Genomic DNA, 26,185 nt, shown 5'->3' with positions numbered 1-26,185 from the left:
ATATTGCCCCACCGCTGCAGTTTTCGAGATTCTTCAAGTCACAATATTCTTGTAGCCAGGACTATGGAGGATTACACCCATTTCTCATCCCGAAGGCAAATACCCTTTAGATGCCAAATATGGCACACCCAGATAAAACTAAAGCGGTTTGATACAACAGTTCTGCAATAAATCCTACCTCCATGAAGGTTATCATGATCAGTCTTTGTTGAAGCTGTTTTAAAAGCTACAGTCTGTGGTGCTAAAGATTTTAACCTTCATAAAGGCAAGCTTTAATGGAGGACTGGTGTATTAGACAACCTTAGTTTTATCTGGGTGTACCTAATTAAGTGGCAACTGAGGGTACTTGTCATCAATATGAACTTAGATGATGTGAGTCTTACTATTTCTATTACGACTGCTGCTGTTGCCACTGCTATGACATCACCTATATTTTTTTTCTTGTTAGTTTGTTTATGGATATGTGCTCACATTTCGGCCTCCATATGTCAACAGATACACAATCAAACCAGATGAGATCTGGCCACGCTCATCTCCGCCAGGTGCAAAGGGGAGCTGTGTGAAGTGCAGCAAAGTGAGGCAGGTAAGTTCCTGTGATAACTTCCAGGGTAAAAGTTATGAAAAACACTTTGCATTTAAGTCCCTTCGGGAGTTTTGACAACAAGATGAAATAATGTGGGTAGTACAAATGAACTTTGTGCGCTTCTGTAAAATACAAAATGTCGTTTCGTACCTGTTCTTTAAATGCTAAATCGTTCTACTAATACTTCGTGCTTGTATTTTGAAAGTGAATTCGTCGAGTTTCCGGTTTCACTGTGCTAGCTTGATGCAGAGGTGCTGTCGTCAGCCTGCAGCATCAGAAAATCACAGGCTAAACACACTAATTTATCCCGGGTATTGTAATCGTTCCGGAAGATGGTGGCTAAACAGAGGATCCGCATGGCCAACGAGAAACACAGCAAGAACATCACGCAGAGAGGAAACGTAGCCAAGACGCTGGTGAGCCGTTAACTGTCAGCGAGACGCCAGCATGACATTAGCCGGGATAAGTGACGTTCTCTCCGCTGTGAATACAGCAGCGTGGCGGTGGTGGTGGTGATGCCAGCTGGCTGTTAAATGTGCCTGTTTATCACACCTATGTCGCACAGCATGACTCAGGACCTGCACCTCACCGTGCGGTCCGGTGATTTAGTCAGTTTACCCTTGGACCCAGCAGACAGGGCTGTTTCGTTAAAATGTAATTTATTCAGCCTGGATACACTCCGCTCGTTACCGCCCTCCGCACTGTAACCTGACGGTACTTTGTTGGAGTGACAATAAAAAGTGGATGAATTTTATTATATGTCGTTAAATAACTGGAACCACTGCTGATTCATGCATGGATTAAATATCAAACTGTGTATTTAATATGTGAAGGTTAAGAGATAGCCAGATGAAACGATTAATCGATCATTCAATGGGAAAATTAATAACATATTTCAGTCCTTTTGAAAGTAAAAAATGAACATGTTTCAGCTTCACAAATATAGATGTTGAACAGTTTTAGTAGTCTTCTGTGTTAGTGGTAGGAAATTGTGATGGACATTTCAAACTCTTTTTATGACAAATAATTCATTCATTCATTCATCAACAAAAATTTGATTCAACATATTAATCTGTAAATACAATTATTACTTGTGGACTTTGGGTTTGTAAGCATTACAGGAACATTTTGACTTAGCTAGTGGTGAAACTTTTTATTGATGAATCAAGTAGCTGATGGATAGAAAATTAAGCAGCAACTGTTTTGATGCTGTGATAATCATTAATCAAGTACAACTGTCAGACACTAATTAACACTAATATTTAATATCACTGTAAATTGAGTATCTTTTGGTTTTGTGCTGCAATTTGATGACATCACTTTGAGCTCTGGGAAAATGTGATGGACATGTTTCACCATTTTCTGAGAGTCTCCCTTTTGATTGCATCACATGTTTATCAGCAGAAGGAATTTGCCCAGTTGTTATGAAGATGTAGATATTCACATTCCCATCCCTTTGAGCACTTTGAGGACCTCTCATCCATGCTAATTGAGAGTTGAAGTTCATTCTTAACCTTGGAAACAGCAGTTGACAAAAACCCATTTCATACCTGCTCTCATAGTTGTAGCCAAGATGAGTGAGGAGAAACAAACTCCAGAGTAACAACATTTTTTTCCCATTTATCTCTTTATGAAAAACGAGGCATCTTTCTTCATATCTGTCATAAGTTTTCCACCCAACCTCTCTGCTGTAATAGTTCATCAGAAGAAAAAGAGAGTAGCTAGTGTTTTTTTTCTGTTGCAACAGATTAATTGATAATGAAAAAAGTTGTCTCCTGCATCTCTTACATGTTGCACAGTTGCAAAGACGACCATTGACTTACACTGTTGTTGTCTTAAGCAGGGCCCCTATATTTTTTTTTTGTCACCGGCCCTCCAGCACACACACATGTACACATTAAAAATCCCATTTACTGTGAGGAACCCACCAGGGAGGATTGAAGTGGGCTTGGGAGATAATATTGGTGTGAATGAGCACATCACTTTTTTCCAGGGGCATCAAGATCATCACTGTACCCTCGCCACCAGCAGAAAAACATGTGACGCAGATGATATCATCTTGTGGGATTGACGGGTACTCCCTAAATTCGTCTAGACTGACTGACTCGTGCTGTTCCACTCATCTTTTCCACATGAGCCACAATGTGAAAAACCACTAACTCTGCACCTTTCAATGTATAATTAGACACTGGGGTTTGTTTAGTGTGACCACACAGTTGTTATTGTGGGCATATCATCATCGTCTCCTTAGTTCTGAAAAACAAGACAATTGGTGGTTATTGGGTTAAACAGAAAGAGCAACCACCACCTGACCAGTGATGGTAATGGGAAACTACTTTGTAAATCAACCCACATTGAATAAGTTTTATTTTTGTTCTGCAGCATCTGTCATAATTCTGTTGTGTTGCAGTAATGCTAATTTACAGTGTGTGTGTTCGTGTGTGTGTGTGTACGTGTGTGTGTGTGTGTGTGTGTGTGTGTGTGTGTGTGTGTGTGTGTGTGTGTGTGTGTGTGTGTGTTTCCCATAGCGACCACAAGAGGAGAAGTATCCTGTGGGCCCCTGGTTGCTTGCCCTATTTGTATTTGTTGTGTGTGGATCAGGTACACACTTTTTGTATCTACAGAAGAAAATGTGTGTTTGCATTATGTCTTTGCCTTTGTTTGTTTTAATGTAGTGGCTGATTATACTAATGTGGCAATAAGCTAATATAGCCTCTGCACCATTTATATTGTATTTATGTGGCATTTTATTTAAGCTTCATTTTGTTTTTTTCTCTTTTGGATTTTCCTTATCGCTTTCGCTTATTTTACTTGGATTAACCCCTGTATGTGCCCAGATTTGTTTTGCTCTGTTTCCTGTTCTTCATTGACTTACTGGAATATGTTGTCTTGTGTTGCATTGTGTTTTTTATCTATTACTTAATAAAAAAACAAATAAAAACTTCAATTGCATAACTAATACAGCTATTATGATATTTAACCAATGTAGGTAATGCATGTTGGATTACACCAATATAGTCATAAACTAATGCAGATAATATGGTGATTGATTACATGTATACCTGTGGTAGTAAGCTAAAGTAGATTTGCAACACTGTGGAAAAAGAGCTTCTTTACTGCATGTAGAAGGTAGAGGTAGAAGCAGTAGATGTGGTCTTTCTAAATACAATAAAATAATATAATTTTAGCATTCTACGGTGTTGTGAGTCATGAAACAAAGAATCTTCAGTTTGTTGAACACTGCCCCGTATGTGAACGATGTGCATGTGTTTTGCACACAGTAGACTAATGTAGCATCTGTGCCAAATCTAAATGTGAGAAATGCCTTGGTCATGTATTTGAATAATAAAACAAAACAAACAGACATGGTCTAACAAGTCAGTGTGTGTGCTCTCAGCCATATTTCAGATCATCCAGAGCATCCGCATGGGGATGTGATTCAGAAGGTGCCTCCGGACCCGTGTCCTACCCCTTCATGCCCTCACTGAGCCTGGCTAGCCCGTGCCTGCACAACCCCAACTCCATCCAGAGGCCCAGAGACTGACGCCACAGCTTCAGATCCAGCAGATCTCAGAGAGAGAAGCTTCCCGGACCACCGCCTCCACCGGCTCCTCCTCCGGACATGTCCCAAACTTTGTTCAGCGTTTACAGTGTTGCAGTCTGTGGTACTGACAGCTTTTCTACGGACAGTCTAAAACCACGCTGGCTGGAGAACATGTGTCTCATTACTCACTTGGCACCTGTTTGTGTGAAGGTGTGAGACTGTTGATGCGAGACTGAGTGCTGCCAGTGATTCCTGCTGACAATGTGCCATATCTGTCTGTTTCAGTATTTGTCTGTGTCGTGTGAGAAGAATCTTTTTTCAAATAAATGTCGAGCATTTAGGGAGCACATGGTTTCCCTTCTGCTTTTGAAGACTCCCGGTGTTCATTAGTGCACCCACTCCTACACACGATGTGCTGATGTGTTTTATTGGAATAGTGGATGAGAAGCCCCCTCCCTTTCTAAAAGGAGGGCTTTAGGTTTGACAAGCCAACGCAGTGTGGTGGAAATACTGCACAGTGTAGTTTTAAATGCAAAATAACAGCAGCAAACAAAAAAAAACCCTGCTAACTATTTATATGAACAAACTTAAGAATTAATAAAAATATATTCTTTATTTAGAGGCATGTTCAACTGGGATATGGAAGATTCCACAAGCACATGATGAGCAGATGTCATCTGTACATTAACAGCTCTACAGTGGGCATGCATGTCTGGTGAGGAATTAAATGTTACACTCTATGTCGTGGTTAGGACAAAAGCAGTTAAACTCCAGCAGGAATTCCCGCAGCGTGACCATTCAAGGCCGTGTAAATATGTATTCATCACTTATTTATTAGTGGAAATCTTAATGTACATTGACCTGTAGATCACATTTGTGCCTGTGAAGTTGATTTTACATGAAATGAGTCAAATGCTAGTTTAGTGATTGTAATTAATTGAACATGCAAATTATAAGTATTGTCTGAATTTTTTAATATAAATTGTTTCAGATTACATAGGAAACCTTTAGGGAATTTTGGCTGAACCTACTACACGTGAGTGGACTCAGAAAAACAAGCAGCCTGTCAGCATTTAGAGGCTTGGTTCACATTTGCATTGTCGCATCAACTGGACAGTAAAAACTACAAAGAGATAGTGACCAGGTGGTTATTCTTCCTTAAGCATGTTTATTGAAAGTTGTGAAGTGCAGCTGTCAAGTGCAATTGTGGTATGTATGTTACAATATCTTATCCGGTCTTTGCGGAAACATGCACAGAACATGAGCATACAACTGATACACAGAATGAAAAAGAAATAACATCTCCAGAGTTTGTATTTGTTTTCTGTTCTTTTTTTGTTAGTTTTTTTTTTTTTTTTAAGATGTTGAGATATTGTCCATCCAGAAGTACTTCACTGTCAAAACTTTTTTTAAAAAAATTAAAGGTGCAATACTCCAGAAAGAAAAAGAGCCAAGTGAAAATGGATTTACAGTCAAAGAGTTAATGTTGCAGTAAGGGATATGGACAGCATTGTTCGCTGCGTGTTGTCAGTTAAATAACCTAAACTCCTGTCGATCCACAGTCCTGAAAATACAGCATTAAAAATAGACAACACAGACTGGGCAAGACTAGCACGTCCCTCGCTCACCCGCTTCAATCTGTGTGACCTAGATAGCATCTGTTATTTTTCTCCTTCTCCTCACTATTTTACATGGTACTTACACTATACAGAAATATACATCGTTTTCTGCCCATCAAACTTTTAGGAAAAAAGAAAATGCAGCTTAGCCCGATGTCTCAACCCTGTCAAATAAGGTTTAAATTACATGCCACTGCAGGGTTGAGAAAACAGCAATAATGAGCTTTGTCAAGGGCAAAATGAGAAGCTTGAAAGTGAAATACTGAAAATAGAATATCATCATCTCCATAAGAAACCATGTTTTGTTCATCCCACCAACCCACAGTTGAAGTAACGTCATCAATGCTGCCAAGTGTTGTTCAAAATAGCCTCCCACCCCCTCCCCAACCCTCCCCCTGACTCCCCCATTCCAGATGGGGACTTCGTCATGATAATAATTGCTAACATTCTTCATTTGTCACTCTGAGAAGGCCTTTTCTCTGTTCCTCTCTCTCTCTCAGATCTCTCAACTTGTAACTTTAAGATCTAGCTTTGAGAGAGAACCACTTTTATTTACATTATTCAGCAAAAAGGTAACAACCAATAGAGTCCTCCATCTCCTGCTCCATCATCATCTCCCTCATCAGTAAAATCGACATCACTTAAAATCCAGACACAGGCACAGTGATTTTTTTAAATCTATAGTTAAGTATACTGTCGCCACTGATAAGCTGTTTTGTTTTTCTTGGTAAGACATTCTAGTTGATATGTCCAAGGGTTATTTGGCAAATGTTCAATGATTCATCCTCCTATTAAACAACCCCACCCCAGCCCCCAAAACAGTGTCTCAAGATTGTCACCCTCCGCTGTGCTGTAAAGCACAGCACTGCTCGTCCCGCTGGCTGCATCCTTCTGAGAGATAAATATGTGCAAATTCTTGTCTTAACAGCGCAACCTCCTGCTGTAGAAGGCGAGGTTTGGCTCTGCTGCGGTAGCAGAACTCAAAAACTGTCAGTCAGTCTGTTTTGTCAGTGCAGACCGGGCTACGCCGAGGGGCCAGAGCTGTGCGATGCGGGCTGGGTGAGGGTGGCGGTGTTTGGGGGTCCCGGTGTGGCAGCTGTCGGAGGGGCAGGCGGGGAGCCAGTCTGAACTTGGGCCTGAAACTGGGCCATCTGTTCTGGGCTGGCCAGTGTCTTCAGCAGGGTGTTCTCCTGCTCCAGCTGGGAGTTGCGCTCTATCAGCTCCTTGATCTGCTCTTTGAGGACCTCCACCTCCTCACGCACAGCGTACATCAGGTGACTCTTCACCAGGTCCTGAGACAGAGAGATATGAGTTTATGATTGGAATCCATCAATAAAATCACCTCAATGAAAGGTCAGACACAAACCTGGGGTTTTTCAACCTCATCTAAACTGTGACAAAATTTTTATGCCGCAGATTTTTTATGATGCTAGAAATTTGATCACACACACTATAAGAAATGATTAAACACTCCAGTAAAACAAATGCTAAGAAATGCCCCGTGATTTCTAGAAAAAAAGATAGGGAGATGGCATTAATATGATATTGAACTTTACAAAAATCACATTCACAAATAGGTAAAAACCTTTTATATCAGAAATGTAAGCCCCTCGAGGACATTTAAAAAAACAATTTTTCTTAAACCTGACCACCATACATTTTCAAGATTATCCAGTGTGGTTATAAAAGGATTTCACACCTGACAAGGAAATTAAGTTCTTCAAAATGTACAGCAATACCTAACCTATAACTGTATACAGGAACAGTTCAAACAGTTCATTGGTTATTAAATAAATGGATTAAAGCTTGTTTGCTCTATAAACCACTCCATATGAATACTATTTAAAAATAAGGTTAATCAGAATATAAACTAATTGTGTAGCTGAAGCAGCAACTAGTCATTGAGACATACAGCAGGTAAAAGCCCTTTATGAGAATAAAGAGAATTGTATGTTTTATGTTAATGATTCACAGACAGTCAGCACTGGAGTATGTTATGTATTAATCAATGAGTTGATATGCCCCACAACAAACTATACTGGGGAAGAGAATCGTAAAGGTGTACAAAAAGTTTCTGACCTAAGCCTACACACATTTCATGTCATAAGTATAGACAGATCTTTTGTGACTAAGGCTTCATCCAACATAATGAAGTGATATACTACACAAAACGGATGATAATGGGAAAACGTGAGAAAGAATATTCCCAGGGTGAAACGTCATTAACCCAGCCTACACTATAGTGTCGGCCAATCAGAGGCAGAGATATTTATAACCAGGCGTGTGAGCCTTCCAGTTTGCCTAGCAACAGAGCCGAAAGCGACGACAACAGAGGAAGAGTGAAACTAAAAGAAAAATAAAACGCCGTTTGATTTTCTGATAATAAACTGCTGAACTCAGAGACCTGGTTTTAAAATACCATGAGTGAACAAAACAAATATAAATAAAAAACACTTAAAACGTCCGTGACTTTGTCTCACACTGGTCACAGCAGCTGGTTTGAGGTAGTTACCTTTATTTTGTTGAGGACGCTAGATTTAATCCAACTACTTTCACATGAGTACTTAAATATTATTTTGATCCTATAACAATTTACAGGGTTTAATCCGATGTGAGCACATCAGTACAATGACATGTAACATTCAATTTATTCCTTAACAATATACAAAATACTCAAATTTTAAATGAATACATACACCACTGTCCATGTCGTGCACATTTATACTCTGATAACACATGTACCTGAATATTTTACCTAAACAAATCCTATCTTTCAAAACAAATTCCGTAGTTTCATACGGACTAAAAGCCACTGTAGTGATCAACCTTTTCCTCAGTGTAAAGAAAGACACAAGTTTTAACTCACCATTGCTTGTTCTATCTTGTTGTCTATGGCCACAACGCTGGCTCCTGACGAACTGCATAAGAAAAAGAGAGAAATTAGTAAAACCTTTTAAACCATTATGTGCTTTAAGTTAATACAAAAAAAAAACATGGAGTCGCAGCCCGCGGAGAAAACAGCCTCTCTCCTTTCATAGAAATGTGGGTCGTTACAGGAAGCACCTGGAAATTTCTATAAAAGTCAAGGGCCTGGTTTCATTGTGGGACAATTCCTCGTCCCTCTCCCTAGAAAGCGTTTATGGCAGTGTAGTCTCTGTGGGTGTAATGACACTGTATCATGCATCGACCGTGCAGGCTCTCCATCACACAGCGGTGACATTACTGCTGCATGTGCAGGGAGCTGATCCCTGAACACATGAATACAGGGGCGATTGTGTATCACAGCTCTATAACACAGCATTTACCTATTATCGAGCTTGACGTGCGAGCTCTCCGCGCTCAGCAACGACGACAGAAACGATATGGAGAAATTTCTCAGCTGGCAGACGCCTAGATCCATAGCTACGGTGTAGCACGGCGTATTCATGCTGTTCATGTTTTACAGTCCGTTAACGAACAACCCCGTGTCCCGACTCGACCTCCACACGACCAGCTCAGCGAGACACATCCACACGCACTACTCTGTGCTCTGTCCGGTAAAGGCTCGTGCAGCGACCGCAGCGGTTACAAACACAATCCAAGGTCGGCTCATCTCAGCTCTAAGCAAAAAATCTGCAGCTCGGGATGAGGCCGCATAATTTATCCAGTGACACGCCGAGAGGCCGCCTCCTGATTGGTGGAGACGGGGCCTGTTTGAATGATTTATTCAGGAACGCCCCCACCTGGCGCTCAGCTGACACGTTTTTGCATAAAATATTTCGGGAACGGAGGGGAGGTGGATGAAACCGGGGAGAACCGGATGGGAGAGGAAGAAGAAAGGGCTGTAGTACTAACACAGGCAGGGGAAAGGCAAGATGTACGACTGTTATATTACAGCGACAATACACATTAACCCTATGTCAGTCGCCTGTGCTGCCTTGGGCATTATTAACACAGGAGTGTACCTAAGAGATGTATTAATGTTTTGTTTTAAATGTCCATTACAAAAAAGCTTGAAGTTTTGTCATCCCAGGGAAACACTTGGAGGGAATCCCTCGGCTAGCAAGTTGTTTTTATAAACAGTTTACCACACATACTAAATGATAAGTGGTCATTTATATTCATCCCCTTAATATTAAGGAACATAAGCAGAGCTTTCAGTCACAAATTAGTAATATTTACATGCAAATTTGTACTCTTTTTGAAGTATTAAAAATATGATGCAATCAATTCCCACATCATATATTTTAACTAACAAACATTATCACAATGATCCATACAATCTACAATAAGAGCACTATATTAAGAGGATAGTTAACAATAATTTTCAGATCAGATAGAAATAAACCATTAAGCTCTGGGGCAGGTGTTAAATCAAAAGGTTTCAAACAACAATGAAATGCTATCTTGCACATATGCTGCCCTCATGTGGCCTTGTACAGCACTACACAGCTGTGAGGCTGAGCCAAAAGATCATCAAAGAATTCTGGCAGAATGAGCCAAATTATTACTGAGTCCTGAGCACTAAGGGGTAAAAACTATGTGGTCAAGCTGTTAAGCGTGAAGCTGGGAACTGGGACTGCTGGAGGGTACATACCCATCAATACAAAACCTTGTGCACAATCGATGAACAAAACATTTAACATTTTATCAAATTCAAAAATAGTTGGGAGTTTTTGTCAATCAAACCTGTTTTTTAACCTTTGAATTTTTTTTTGGCACATCAGACATTTGAAATGCTTTCCTACACTTAGCTAGATGTAGATTTAACAGATGCAGAACAGCAAGAAGATATTTTTCACAGAATAAAACAACACAGGGACTATCATACTCTACTGTAGCGTCATCCCACTTCCAAAATAGGGTGTAACAGGCATATTTTCGTGTAATTTGTTATAGAGACATGTCTTGGCTGTCACTAAATTGATTAAAACATCTCTTACAAGGTTTTAAACTCCACAAAAGAATGAGAATCAAGCTCTCCTGTGGATCCACAGACGCCAGGCTGAAAGCTGTTAATACTATATGACCCTTTTTAATCATTATACATCTTTTCTTAAAATGATGGAGGTCATTGTAGATCAATAAGGTCAATCTGACTCAAACGACATTACCGCACAACCAAAACTGCCTTCTCGACATTTTGCAGTGGGAGTATCCTTGTGCTGAACAGTCATAAAGACACACCTAAACAACTCCCTCCTCAGACATCGTCTGAACAAGACCCCCTCCCACAAACACACACCTCCCTTCATTCTCTGGAAAGCTGCCCTCACACATTCCATGCACACCCAAAACCCTCAAAATCATGTGTACACACTCCTCACATTCCTGCTGTCTGATCACACCTACACTATGCAGCATAAAACAAATACAGAAATCCTGCTTTTTTTTTTTCTTTTATCAATTAAGAGAGGGTCCACCAATATTTCAAATCTTTGACATATTGACCAACAGGAAATGGTTACACTTCCAGAATGAGATCAGGTGTGGCATAGAGCCAAGCAAGAAGACACAAAAGGGTGGGTTACAGGTATGGTTAAGGCCACATAAGATACTGCAGGTAATCCATGAACTATGTAGGGGTCCATGTTAAAATACACTCTAATAAATGGTCCTAAAATCCGACCTATTTCCTACTAAGCATTACTGAGGTGTAGCTGTGGATCAAGGGGCCTCAATGGCAGGCAGCTACCAGGGAGAATAAAACACAGAGTACATGCCAAGTACCTTCCAAATACTCTTTAAGTCAGTGTTCACATTTAATTTAAGGCTAATTTGGGTATCAGAGCTCAGTCCTGGCTTGTTAAGCACCAGTACTGTGAAGAAACAAAGCCTCCACGTACTTGTACTGATGTCAGCCTCTGCTCACCTCTGATCCCAGTCAAACACTTCAGCACTTAACAAGAAGCCAAATGGCTTAACAAGAGGATCTAAGCCACACTTATCTCTTCCGGTCTCTTCTTTGACTGGGAGACAGTTTAGCCAATTATCCAGACCCAAATAGCCAGTACTACCTCAGCTCCAATGTGGTCACACTTGCTCACAAGTACACAGAGGCCTGGTAGGAGCTATAATTGTCACCACTGGCAGCTGGCCAAGAGGAAAGCTAAATGATGTTCCAAGAAAACTTTGATAAGCCATTGGTCAAGAACAAGATTTACATGCTTTAAACAACAAATCCAGAGTCAAAGCACAACAACAAAACAAGTCTACTGAACTCCTTGTTTTGTGATGCTGTTTAAGGTTTGTTTAGATTTGTAAGTTTTTTAGATGCAGGTTCATATTTTTCTAAGTTTTCTACACACAATGTTAATTTTTCATTTTATAACCATTAAAGAAGATTTCAGCTCACCTGTAGGACCATGATGTCTAGTTTCCACCAGTGGACTTTACCTATTATATTGTACCTGAGCTGCTTGATGGAGATGCTAACATCTCAATAATGCCGCTTTATTACAACTTGTACTCAATTTTTACCAAAGTTTTTAACTGTGACACGAGCAGACCGTGTTATAGGTATGCCAGACATCTGATGCGTTGCTGTAAAACAACACCGGCCCAGTGACCTACTGAGGCAACGTAAGAGAGAAATGACCCAAGCTGTATTAAGCCAAATGTTCAAGCTCCTTTATCAGACATCTGGTTGATGTTCTATTTTTGTCTGACACTAATTTTTAGTACTGATGGGCATTTTAAATACATGAGCACACGGTACTGCTTTCCAAAAACAAATATGCATCAAGTCTCTATACAATTAATTAATATTCAAACATAAATGTGTTTTTTAAATATGTATGAATTTAACATTTCTCCATTAAAACTGGAGAATGTGAGGACCAGAACATCATCAAGGATTTTCTTTTAGAAATAAACAAGGTAATTTACATATAACATGAATGATGATTGAACTGACATCTCTCTGACACATGGTCAGCAATGACATGCACACAGTCTCCAAAGATAAGATTTACTGCAGGGCTGTTGTACTTGGTTGAACTAGATTGTACAGGTGTACTTAACAAAACCAATAACTCCACTGTCCCTAATTGAACAAATCTTTTATGGCATTTTCTTTTCTAGTAAAGGAACAGTACTGTGGGCTGCATGTCTTGCAATACTGCTGCAGTAGAGGATAACTTCATGTGATATGATGGACCAGATAGACCACTGTGATGGCAAAAGCAGAATATGATAAGCAATGCAGTGACTGAAAAAGAAACACACTGAGTGTTAATTACTCACTGCCCACTGGAGATATTTGCAAATGACACATATTCATACTGCAGATGTATGTCATCTTCTTTGTCTCAGCATGTCCATAGTTTACGCCACATTAATACACCCTTCAACTTGCAATAGATATTAAATCTAATTTAACTTACAGTGTGATGAGCACCCAGTAAACCAGTTTAATGCTAATGCTACCCTTGAAGCCATGAATGCATCCTTTTGTGTGCAGCTACTGTAGTGGTTGGCCCAGGCAGCTAACTCCCTGGGGGTTCCCCATCTTTATTTTACCTTTTGAGATGCTGCTCCAGCTCCCAGAACAAAAGCTTCATAGCCATCTCGTCATGGCCTTGAACTCGTACACCCCGCACTCTCATGGAGCCGTCCGTCAGCAGGAACATATACACTCCAAAGTAACACACAAGTGTGTCCCGAGCTTCTTTGTTTAGTGTTTTCAAACAGCCCTCGTTCCTTCTTAAAATTTAAAGAACAGATCTGCGTCTCCCCCTACAGATGCATTAGTGAGTGCAGCTGAATAGGGAATCAAAAGGCAGCATGCCAGGTTATGACTGTGTACATGTGTGTATGTCATCCATTTGTGTTTGAATGGCTGACTAGTGAGTGAATTACTGAGTACCGACAGGAGCTGGGCGAGTGGTGACGTGTGATCATGTGATACTAGGAGTTACATAAACCATCAACAGAGATTAGCATGTGGCCCAGTGATTTCCCTGCTCCTACACCACAAGCCCTCCACCCTCTATAGCCTGAGACGCAGATATACAATTACACATCACTAATTCTCTGCCTAGCCCTGTACTGTCCCCAATACTATGAATTAGTCTTTTGACTGGCCAACATACACTAAGGTCGTTTTATGTGCACATAAATGAGGCCACAGGACTGATGTAGGTGCACTGAGCACCGGATGCACTAAATGTGACATATGAGGGACTAGATGGTACAGATTGTCCCTAAAGTCAGGGATGACACAGATAACCAAGAAGACTACATATTTTCAATGGAACATACAAGTTGTCAGAATAACTGAGGGGTCAAAGTCGTCAGGATTTTTTGTCATCCCTTTGAAACTGCAAAAACAGCCATGATGCTTTAACTTGTTGGTTTAGTTGTCAGTTTCCAAATGAATCATGACTTTTCTGTACAACCTCTAGTTTTCAATGCCAGCCCTCTGCGTGACAGACAAGAGACCCTCTGCTTCTAGGCCTTATCTTGTCATTTCTCATTGAAAGGCAGCCTTAAGATGGCTTAGTGCCCCAGCAGACAGAAAACACAACACGCACTCACAGAGCCTCACAGAGCCTCACAGAGCGTCCACTGGCTTAGAGACAGTCGGCCAAGAAACAACGGGTGAAGGATGAGCACAATGCAGGGGATTTGACTTGTCCTAACAGACTTGGTGTGCTGGGGTGAATCAGTATCACATGACTTCTGGGTGGGTCGTACAGTCCTACAGCAGCCTGCTTACAGCCCACCAACTGCACTCAGAGTAAAAGGCTTCAAACACCTTTAATCAAACTTCAGTCCTCTAGTTACCTCACTCACTGTCAGTGAATGGATTTAACCACCTCTTGGATTAGGGTGCGTGTCATCATGCCTTTGTTGTGGCTGTGCAATACAGCTTCTCATGAGCAACTAACATTACTGACATTGGATCACTGAATCATTTCATTAGTTAACATGATGACCAAAGTTAAAAAGTCTGGCGCTGCATGATTTGCAGGAAAAGCACTATGCTACTGTACAGAAGGCTAACTTCAATGGACGGGATTGGGACATGTGCCAACCACAGCACGGTGCTGACATTTCTGATCTGTGCAATGCAGTCAGGGAATTTATCCTCAGTTACAAAGATAACAGAATAAAAGAAGTTATTGCTCTTCCATATTATTCATCCATTTCAGCCAGTGCTATGAATGTAGGGTTTGTCCATACTTGTGCTGTAGATGTTAGTAGGCTAATGTGACAGTAAATTACTTACTTCATGCTCATTACTAAGTAATTACTGATTACTGGCACTTGTTTTTGTCCACGACTTAAGAGTGATAAAAAGATACATTATACTACAACACTAGTTCAACAGACAATTGTCTACTTCCCTCAGACACCAACATTAACGCTTTTAACACCAAACACATCTATTTAAAACAATTTTTGAATAAAGCTCAAGTACAAAACAGGGAATGCAGCTACAGCATCCTGCTTATACATCAACAATAACTAGCTTTGATAGTTGTTTAGAAAGTTCAGGAGTTCTGGTTTCAATGTCACGATTCTTCACAGAGGCTTTTCAAACTCAAAGCCTGTGGCAAAAACTTATAAATATGTAGTCTGGCTTTGCAGGGCTACAAATCATGCATATAACACACAATGAATACTAACTGAAAATATGAGTTAGTGTAAGTCCAATAACAGGCCTGTCTATTTATGCATGTTATCTACTAAACAAAAGCCTACGTCGTAAAAATGTATTTTATCTACCATTGCAAACATCCACAAATGATGAAAATCACACATAAAAAGATACAATTTGTTCAGTTAAATGAGGCCAAAAAAAGACTCAATACTGCTTCATTAATAGGACTGACTATTCAGTATTGTTTTCCTTTTGATAATAACAAAAGAAGTGCTATATGTACATTGGTTTTGTTTCTGCTTTAATTCCAGTTTCTTTTTTGGCAAAATGCGTCATACAGGAAGAGGAACTGCACTCACATCTGCTGTCTTTCTGGGGAAATGCAAACTCTAAAAGTTGATAAAAGGGGCCTGGCATGTCCCAGCGATGAAAAAAAAGAGGCCTATTGAATTGTTGAATTGTAAAGCCTTTTGGCTGAGCTGGAGTTTGATAGTGGAAAGCGCACACAGACTTTACCAGTAAGCCCTGGCAGTGGTTTTCCATAGTCACACTCTGACTATGGAGAATGACAGAGAGCTACTGAGTGAGTCAGTCAGATAGGCAGGGAGGAATGATGAGTGGCCATTTTGTCCTCCATACGTAAGAGAGAGAAGCGCTTTTGGAGCATTTGGGCTGACAGCAGCAAGTCCTTAGTCCTCGCTCTATACTAACACACACTGCAGGAAAGAAGGAGGGAGAGACTCGGCCAGAGACACAGAGCCAGAATGGCCTGGATCCACCGCCTCAGCATTCATACTGTCTCAAAGATTGGTTGACGGAGGGAGAGCACAGAGGGGCAAAAACGAATGTTTCCAATATGGTTTGACTGATGTGGATTTTTTTGCTTCTTTTTCACACCACGTTTAGACAGAAAGCAAATTCAACCAGAATCTCTCATCTGAAAACACAGAAATATTAACAATCTACACCTTAAAGACCAAACTGTATCCAACATGATGGAAGGAGCCTCTCCCACCTCACACCATAGCTGAATGTTCTGAGTATGTTATCAGTCTACCTCACCGTAGATGACTCTGCACAAAATCCAATGGCAGAGTTTACAAATCACAATGTAGTAAAATGGCTTCAAATGCACCAACGCCTGTGGGATCCTCAGGTATCCTTATCCGTGATTCACAACTAAGACATTAAACAATAATATCACCTTCTGCTTCTGTTGATAAATGCTACCTGTAGTATGTTGTACAGTTAATTCCCCCTACAAGTATGAATAGGTCCCAACTCATACACACACAGAAGATCCAAGTTACGTAACATTGTGTGTGATGTGTGTGAGCAGCAGGTTTGAATAATGTGGGGCGAACCTGGCATTAAAAGGATTAGTAGCCAAAGAACACACATCGCTCCAAGTCCAGACAACAGAGGACAGAAGTAATGCTAATACAGCAATAAAGATAAGAAGAGAAGGGGTTGAAAGGAAAACGTGGAGACGTATATTTATATCAATACAGCTGCATCAATTCAGACCTCACAAATTATGTGCTAGAATACTATACAATACTATCATGCATTTTACTTCAGTTGTAGTTATATCTGATTGCACTTTAAAGGAGCTATTTGTAAGTTTTGCTATTGCTACATAACCATTAACATTAACAGCTTTTTACTTAACAGTCTTGCCAAGAGCTTCAAACTTTGTTAGTTTAAAAAGAGGTTAGGCTTATAATACTTCTTTAGGAGAGACTGGACGTTATAGTGACTCGGTATTGGAAAGTGACTGGGCCTGGACTAGTTGGTTAGCAAGCTAACGTCAGAAGAAGATAAGAAGTGATAGAAATAGAAAAAAAACCAAGAGTTAAAATTGACGTTGCTTTCTACTGCTGGAGACAGCTCTTGGTGTGTTGGATGCTGAACTCACAATGTTTCTTCTAGACTGGGACGTAAACAGCTGATTTGACAATGCTAACATTGGCTATATAGCAATAGCAAAACTTACAAATAGCTCATTAAAGTACAACTTTAAGTATAAAACAGTAATATGTACAATTAAATGGTCTTCAGTCTCAGGAATCTGATAACATCTACTTTGTAATGCAACTTGTATCTAGTTAATATTAAATACAATAGATTTGCCTGTTTAAAGATTTTCAGAGGATTTCTTTACAGCTTTGGCCAGTTTGAAGTTCATGGAACTGACGAAACTACATATTGGAAAATGCTCACACTTTCAAAGACAAGACACACGCAATGGATTAATGGTCAGTAGTTAATTTTCCTAACACTTCCATGAGAACAGAACATCTCTGTTTTTCTAGTATGTCTTTTTAAGACTCTGCTGGGGGAGAATAAATTACTCACACTGGTGTCTGGGTCACAAAGCTTTACAAAACAGCGCACACACCTGCTACACATCCTCCACCTTGTAGCGAACTGAATTATATTCAGTAAGTGGTTTTGTGGTGGCTGCTGGGAGGCTGTTTTTCTCTTAATACCTCAAAGAACCACAAGACAAAATGAGTCATCTCTCCCTCATGCCCTAGTCTACATCTCAGCCTCCCTACACCCCTCACATTCAGCAGGTCTCTCTCTCTCTCAGTACAATGAGTAAATATATAAATATATATGGATATCTTGGGGCCTACAGGATCAACAGCACCAGCAGCGGTCTTGTGTATTTTCAGTACAAGGCTTTCTTTTTCTATTCCTATTTCTTTTTCTATTTGTGAGCTGATTGGATATATATCAACCATTAGTTTAACTAATCAATGAAGACCAAATACAACATACATCATCAGTCATCTATATACATGACCTTTATTTTAGATTTAATTTGGGCTGGGGCCCTAAAAAGAAGAGAAAACAGACTTAAGGAAGTCAGGGTGCAGCAGAACTGATTTTATCAGTCAATTGATGAATGAGGAAATTTACCCTCTATCTGTCCTGTAACTTTTGAAACGAGAATGTCCTGTTGCCTCAAAGTACACCCATTTTATGAATTGTCTTTGGCATCTACATGCCAAGAGAATCACTTTTTGTTTTTACTAACATTGGTACAAAATATATAATCATACAGAAATGTGTCTTTATATAATATTTAATGGTTAAAAATATCCAATCAACTGATAAATTGGAAAAACAGAACCATTAAGAAAAGAGACTCCCGTTTTCTTTGCCTTCTACATCAGCTGTTGAAAGAGGTCAGGGAAAGTTCATCAAATCAATAACCCTGAAACAATTAAGATACAACCTCTGACCCATTTCCCTCCCTTCTCATTTGTGAGGAGAGAAGTATGTGTGTGCGCTCATACAAGATTACAAGTGAAAAGGACAGGACAGCGAGTGGATTAACTAATGATGACTCCAACGTCACTAGGCTTGAATCTCTGACGACAGCAGAGCTATCATAAGCACAGCTTAGTTACAAACAAACTAACTGATGTTTCCGACATGGCTTTACAGGCAGGCAGGCCAATGCAGTGTCCATCCTTCACTGGTCATCTCTACTCTTTTATACATTTTCTGTGAGTTGTTGCATTTGTTCTCTTCCAACCACACAAAAGCCACGATAAGGTCATATGCCAATTATGAGGCCTTGATAAAATGATTTCATAGTAACACTTCAGGCTCAATTACACTGCTCCACCCCCAACAAATGATTAGGAATCTGGTATGGTACTGATGAGAATATCTACACCTTTACAAACTACTCACATACTCACTTAGGACCCCCATAGTGAGTATGATATTTCTGAGTTTACATCTGGATAGTTTGGTCATTGCTTTCAGAGCAGACCTGAAATGGCAAAAAAAAAACAAAAAAAAACAACAAAAAAACAGCTAAACAGCTAAATAGAGGAAAGGACCACCCAAGTCCAATTACAGCTCATCTATCAACAGATACAGCATTATAACTGTACACCACAGGAAGAGGAACAGCCGTCTACACTGCCATCTTCTGGTGACATATCAGAATTCAATTCAAGGGTCTTTGAATAACTTTAAAAGTAAATTTTGTTTATGGTGCTTTCTGTAAGTTGCCTCACCTACAAGGAGAGACTGACCTGAAATTTAGGTTCTCTGCTATAGTGGACTTGAACATGATATCGAGTGGATCTTAACAATTAAATTGGAACCTCCTTAAATATTATGCAACCACATGCACTTCCTTTACTCATATCCAATTTAACAATTAACCGGGCTACAGTCTGATGTTAGCGAATCTAATATTGTGTACATAGTTAACTTGGTTGAAGAGCAACGGTCATACTAGCTGCAGCAGACAGAGGAGGAAAACATCTGCCTTCTTATGACCTGGATTGTAGCACACTTGTGTAACTATAACTTGGATCACAGTGAGTCAAAAAAAGAGACAAAAAAAGTCTTACCTGTTGCAGCAAGTAGGCGGGCCACGGGGAAATATGAAAGAAAGAAAAAAGTAAAACTCATCAGTGACAATATACCAACATATTGATTTACAATGGTAATGAAATGCGTACAATCAACATCCAAAAAAAAAATCGTATTTATTATTAAACCATTTACAAATACAAACACAAATGATGAAGCTCCTAGTCCATCAAAACATCAAACATTTAGAATTCATTAAATTCAGTATAAAGATGTAGTAACTTATTGTTACTTATGCAACAGGTTTTAGCTGTTAAAAAGACACTTTCTGTTTTAGATGTTTTTTGACATTGATAGAGTCACATTATGTCTGCCCTGCTAATAGAAAGACCCCCTATTTACACTTTACTGTTTGTATCATTTGCAGAAAATTTGCTTTGACCCTTGAAACTGAGCAAAGCAGTTTTCTACCAAAGGATTCGTACTCCTGTCAATCCGAGAATTACCCTTACTTTTAAATAAAGGGATACACATAAGTAAAGTACATAATTAGAAAATCTCCTGACTCATTTAGTCAAACACTGTGAGCCAACATCCTCACTTCATTAGACTACATTTATATTCAAAATGAAGATAGCCTGGGCACAACACTAACATGACTTCATCTGATTTCTTAAAAAAGAAAAATCTATAAATAAATAAATCTAAAGCACTGTATTGGTGGTCTACAAAAGCACATCCCACTGGCTGTTAGCAGGTAAACTGAGACCTCAGAGGTATAAACTGCTACATACTGCCATCTAGTGGCAAATACTAGAGCCAATGCATGCCTTGCTACCATTTAAACTTCTCACAATAAGCCAATTCAAATCTCCTAGGACCTAGGTGGGTGAAGGGTCTAGAGAAAAATGCTTACATAAGTCTGACATGTCACAAAAACTTGACAAGTCAATAGCTAAGTCATTAAGTGCTTTTCTTTGAACACAAAACCTCAGAAGTCTAGAAGCTTTCATCTCCGTCTGGAGTTCAACGAACGAAGATGTGGTCAGCTTCTTTGGTAGAGAATCAAACTGCCTAAGTAGCTGTGCTTTCTCACTGAAGCACAGTTCCTCAGTGGATGAAATGGTTCTGATGTGCCTGCTAATCTCATGCACTGTACGCAACACTGTGCTTTCTTTCCTTCATACAGTGTATTTTAAAATATTGATTGACGGGCTCTAAAAGAAGTGTGCCACAAAAATTAAGCTCTTGTCTTTTAGAATCACTTCAGTTATTTTCTGCCATATAGTGCTTCTGATCAGCCACTTGTAGCAGGTTTTTGATCCAAGGCTCCTTTAAGTAGAGTTGCCCCTCATAAACTGCACTGCTTCCAATTATGATTAAATGAATAGAATAAACAGCTTTTAGTCCTGACCTCTGGCCAGTCTGTACATAATAAACTGAAAAGTCCAGTGCAGCAGAGGTTTAACGTGCAACTCATAATTCCCACAATGGTCGCTATTAACAGCCCGTTGCTCATTAAATGTGTCTTAGTGGAGTGAGATGAAATCCCATCTTCATTTTCCTTAGTTAACTCTGTTAAAGTGGGTGGTTACAGTGTGCTATGCAAAGACCCTAACAACACTTCAAGAATAAAGTAAACTATTCAGCATTAAATCAACCATTAACCTCCTAGGACCTGGCGTCCACATATGTGGACCTCACATTTTGGGTTCTCTAGACCACAATACTAACTTTTTCTCAACAAGGGCCTGGTGACCACATATGAGGATATACTCAGTAATCGAAATTTAAAACTAATGTCCTCATATGTGGACATCATTTTTCTCAGGTCCCAATCAGCCTATATAGCAAAGAATAGAGCTCGGGTCTTAGGAGGTTAAGCAAACAAGTGTGTATATTTGAGAGCAGCATGGTGTGTCTTCAGGTGCTCAATGTCACTGTGAGAAAAGAACATTGCATTCTTTTCACAGCTAATCCCTCTTTTCATCAGCACTTTAACAACCTCATTACCTGTCATCACACCTTAAAAGCTATAAAGGAACCCGGCAATAAAGATGTGCACATGGTTGTTTCTCAAGTAACAGTCTACTTTCTCTCTGAAGTTATTTTTAAGGGGGAAAATTCAGCTCTCACTGTCCTGTCCACGCCTTGAAGAGGATTCTGGGTAAGGGTTAAAGCATACTGACCCCAGTGCTTCTCAAACAACTTGCTATTATTGGCTACAACTGGCTAACTTTTATTCCAACTTCTTTCTGCTCCTCCCTTACAGTTCACTTTGAGATTTGTTTTGTGAAACGTTGTTTTTTTCACTCTTATTAATTTCCTTCATGGGAATAAACTGCACTGCTCATTATGAGCTCCCTTTATCCTCAAAACATTTAACCAAGCAGTTCCACAACAATTCACATCTCCATGTATGTGACTTTTAAGATTCTCTCAAATGCTTTGTGACCTCAATAACTCTCACATGATTCTAGTCTCAGATGCTGAAGCACATGAATGCATGAACCTTTTCAGAGCAATTCACTTTCAAATGCAAAGCACCACACTGAAAATGTGAATTTCAGAAAATAGATTTAATGATTACAGTGATGGACAACCTATCACCAGCAAGCAACAAAAATCTAAAGGTTACTTTAATAGCTTAGCGAAAAGAATGAAAACAATGGCTATATTACCCGATAAGCAGAAAGATTATGATAAATTAACCAATAAGATTAAAAATTAATGGCCTATGAAACTCAGAAGGAAAAATCATCTGTCTAAGAAGGTTCAGAGAGTACAGCGTTTCCTCTACATTCATTTAGCAGTGGCTAAAGAGCATGCCCCCCCCACTGCTGAAAAAAATCCTAGAGGAAACACTGAGTAGTATACTTTCTTACTGTATTGGGGGTAAATTGAATAAGTTTTTGGAAAAATGATTAGTTCAGCTGACTAACTGTACGCATTTCACTGACAGTGGACCATTCTGCCAGTGTTAAGACAGAATCTGGATTTTGTTTCCAGTATGAATTTAAAGCTCTGCTTCTTCATGTTTCTTTCCCAGCATCAATGCTAGCATGTCTGAAAAGGAGCATTCACAGCACTTAAGCACTCCTCCACAGTCAAATTAAGACAAATACAATGCTTTTAAACCTAAAAACAGCATTCAGACAGTCACATCATGACACATTTACAGTACACATGCATACAGTGTGATAAGCCCCTGGTGTATGTAGGCAGTTCACAGCTTGCCAGCCAGCAGGGGGTAGTACAGCACTGTTTACAGAGTTGAAAATGGTTTGCAGGCAGACTAAACTTGGCATTAATGCCACTGTGACAGCGCCAAAAGCAACCGAAGGGGAATTTATTGGGTATGTTTTGCTCTGAGCAAATTACGGTAATTTAAAACTGTTAATCACTAGTCTAAAGAGATTTGAAGTAAAGACACTAGTATGACAGGGTTTCCCAAGACCTGAAAATATACTTTGGGTCACTCCAAAGAAAAGAGGTGGTCTGAGGGTATGTTGAGCTGCAACAGCACTGAACATGGACAAAACAGTGGAAAAACAGTGCTGACCTCAACTATGAAAACCATACCATTTCACCATTCCTGGAGATTTGTCAATTAATCTGCATTTCAATACAGACTTAAAAAGAAATAAGAGTATAATCTTATCTATATCTTTTCTTTGGGTGGAAGTGTGTCTATCTGGGTGGCCTACATAAGTGAATTCACTATAAGGGAAACAGTGAGTACAGTACATGGATGTTAAACTGCCGGACACAGACATGAGGAAGAGGCAAGTGTCTCTGTGCTTTATTCCTGATAATAAGAGAAGCAGCTGGCTAGACTATTGAGGGCCAAAGATAAAAAAAAAAAAAAAACTTGACCCCCTCCCTCCAGCAGCCTTCCTCATTCAGCCACAGAGCATAGAAAAGGGGATTAGCACACACAAAGCGAGGGTGAATGAATATAAAACCCTATGGGAAAAGACGCTCAGTGGCTGGAGCTCTCGCGTCATCACAGCTGAGCAGAAAGGCTGAAGCTATCAGACTCCATTAATCTAAGCAAACCAGATAAATTTACAACTGATATTTATGAACTGTACACAGTGTATTTCTGAACTTTTCACAGAGTCTGTCTTTATGCTAAGTGAGGCTAACATTAACCCTTATTTTAGCTCTAAAAGAACAGAAAGCAAATAAGTGTTTTGAGATGTACCTTCATAAATTGACATGTATTAATGAGACATTTGCCTGTTGGCATCTGTCCTTTTAAACTTCTTTGCATTTTTTTGCAGTGACTACACCACAGTTAAATCAATGCCCTGACAAGATTCAGCATTTTTATTGTGTTGATTCTACAGTTGAAACATTAGTCAAGCAGTGGACTGAAACTGACAATAATCAGTTAATGATTTCAGCAAAACTGCCAAAAAGTTATATATTTGTTGATTTTCTTATAATTGTAAACTGAATATAACAACTTGTTATGTCTGACTAACAGTTCACCTTGGCCTCTAAATTAACACTGAAATTACATTATTTCAAAAAACTATTTTCTAGACCAAACAATCAATGAATTACTCAAGAAAAAATATAGTCAAATTCACTAATAATGAAAGTAATAGCTTGTTGCAGCCCTAGTTGATGCTGGGGCTAATCCTGTCTTATGTAGTAACAGCATTTATATCATGATAATAATCGAGTGTTAAATCCAGTGAATAGGATTTAAGTCCTGAAGACTAGATGTCATTGCTGCGCACAAGACACTTGCCTCATTACAGATAAAACTGTGTGACATTCAATCAGTGTCATGTGTGTAAACTGTCTCACAGCATCTGCAGTTAAAAATAAGACTCGTCTGTAGAGTTTTGTTAACAGACTCAAAAACTACCCAGCTGATCTGTAGCCAAGAACACAGATAAGAAGCAAGGTAGCGTGTCACTTTCTTTTTTATTGGCTCCTTTGTTTATATCCTAGGATGACACTGGCACTTTTTATTCCTGTCAGGCTGCAAGAAACAAATACAAACACTGCACCAAATGAGAACCAAACAGAACAAACATCATGAAAGACATGGAGGAGAAAAAGGCAGGAATGCTTTCGCCAATAGCAAAGTCATCCACTGCATTTTCTCTATTAGTGTGTGTGTGTGTGTGTGTGTGTGTGTGTGTGTGTGTGTGTGTGTGTGTGTAATTCCTGGAGCTGACTGGACAGTGTTCTGGCCACAGGAATGCCGGCCATGATTCAGCACATTGCCTGCATGTTTAGGGGAATGACAGTGGCAGCCCACTAAAGCCTAAAGATAAAAAATGTGTGGCTGAAGATGAAACCTCCAGCCACACCATTTCATAGTGTCATACATACATTACGCATGCATTATGCAAATATATCACACATGCTGCAGATAACAGGAGCTTACAGTGACTACAAAATAATGACTGCTCCCTTATTCGCCTTTATGTTTAGGTCCAATAAGCTGGCTTCTACAACAAATGATGAGAACTCTAACATCATGTTCCAACAATGCTATAGCTCCAGCAAATGTCTCCCACTCTCTTGAATTTCAGTGCGGGATTACAGGTAATGTGGATAATTTCATCAATTCCTGCAAATCTAGCACTTACACTGCAGGAAATTCTTGCACATTTTTACAGCGATGTCTCATAACATCCAGCCGTACACCGGTGAGGAATGCCAGACAACTGACTGGAAGCGCTGCATCAGACAGACAGCCTGCACAACACACTTGGCAAATCTCTTTCTCTCTCTCTCTCTCTACAAGAATCTGAGCCCCCTCTTCTGTTGCCGCATCTCTCGCTAGCATTTACAGAAGTGTTTCAATGATATGAATTTCAAGGCGTACATGGATCACTGACAAAAAATGTGCATCATCTGAAGTGGAATCCGCTCAGAAAAAAAAAAAAAACACTGGAACCTAAGAGGACTAATGGATCATCAGGATCATCAGGATCCTCAGACAGGTAACAGTAACGTTACTAAAGGAAAGCAGCAGGCTAAAGACAAGTTTCAGGCAAACTTAACAATGGTGAAACAAGCTGCTCAATTTGTAAAATGTACAGTGCTGCATTTTTTAACCAGTCAGTGTTACAAAACATCAACTTAAAGTAACTGCTCAGATGGTATTTCCTCACCAATCTGATGCTCATTTCAGGGCTTGGCCCTTCCCAACTGGAAATAGTTGAAGCAGAGGGGAAAGAGTACAAGGAAAGAATAGGACATGGAGACAAGAGGAGGCTGAGGACGCCGATGCAGCTCAAAGAGATTTCCACTAAGAGAGGAGAAGGAAAAAGAGATAACAAAGTACAGCAATGTATATAGTTAGAAGAAAATACCTTAAAGTGGAGGAGAGATCTGAGGTAAGAATAGGACAAGGTAGTTAAACTCATAAGCAGTAAACTGAGACTATGCTGGTGGGCTTCAGGAAACTACTGTACATACAGGACACATACAGTGTCTATGTAGTACTAAGTACTGCATTAAGTTTCAATACACTG

General features: G+C 39.7%; 2 protein-coding genes across 3 annotated transcripts in view; one reads left to right on the top strand and one right to left on the bottom strand.

The window, feature by feature from the left end:
* Window positions 1-857: 857 nt before the first annotated feature.
* Window positions 858-4,502, top strand: serp2 (stress-associated endoplasmic reticulum protein family member 2). 2 transcript variants are annotated; one of them, XM_023402647.2, is made up of 3 exons: window positions 858-999; window positions 3,112-3,184; window positions 3,981-4,502. In XM_023402647.2, the coding sequence occupies exons 1-3, from the start codon at window positions 916-918 to the stop codon at window positions 4,019-4,021; spliced, it is 198 nt and encodes a 65-aa protein (XP_023258415.1). In that variant the 5' UTR covers window positions 858-915; the 3' UTR covers window positions 4,022-4,502. The 2 variants fall into 2 exon arrangements, with proteins under 2 accessions (XP_023258415.1, XP_023258414.1); XM_023402646.2 differs by lacking the exon at window positions 3,112-3,184.
* A 773-nt stretch (window positions 4,503-5,275) lies between these two features.
* LOC111652393 (TSC22 domain family protein 1-like) overlaps window positions 5,276-26,185 on the bottom strand; it is a 30,980-nt gene continuing 10,070 nt past the window's right edge. Inside the window, exons 3-4 of the mRNA XM_023402643.2 lie at window positions 8,613-8,664; window positions 5,276-7,038 (exon numbers count right to left, since the gene is read on the bottom strand). Coding sequence (XP_023258411.1) covers window positions 6,769-7,038; window positions 8,613-8,664 — 322 coding nt within the window. The 3' untranslated portion in view covers window positions 5,276-6,768. The remainder of the gene's footprint in view (window positions 7,039-8,612; window positions 8,665-26,185) is intronic.

Source organism: Seriola lalandi, unplaced genomic scaffold, assembly GCF_002814215.2.
Source record: "Seriola lalandi dorsalis isolate HSWRI2012SDOR001 ecotype SW California unplaced genomic scaffold, Sedor1 jcf7180002053973, whole genome shotgun sequence".
NCBI classification, from domain to species: Eukaryota; Metazoa; Chordata; class Actinopteri; order Carangiformes; family Carangidae; genus Seriola; species Seriola lalandi.
Note: the sequence above shows the minus strand (reverse complement) of the source record. Positions and strands in the feature narration are given on the sequence as shown.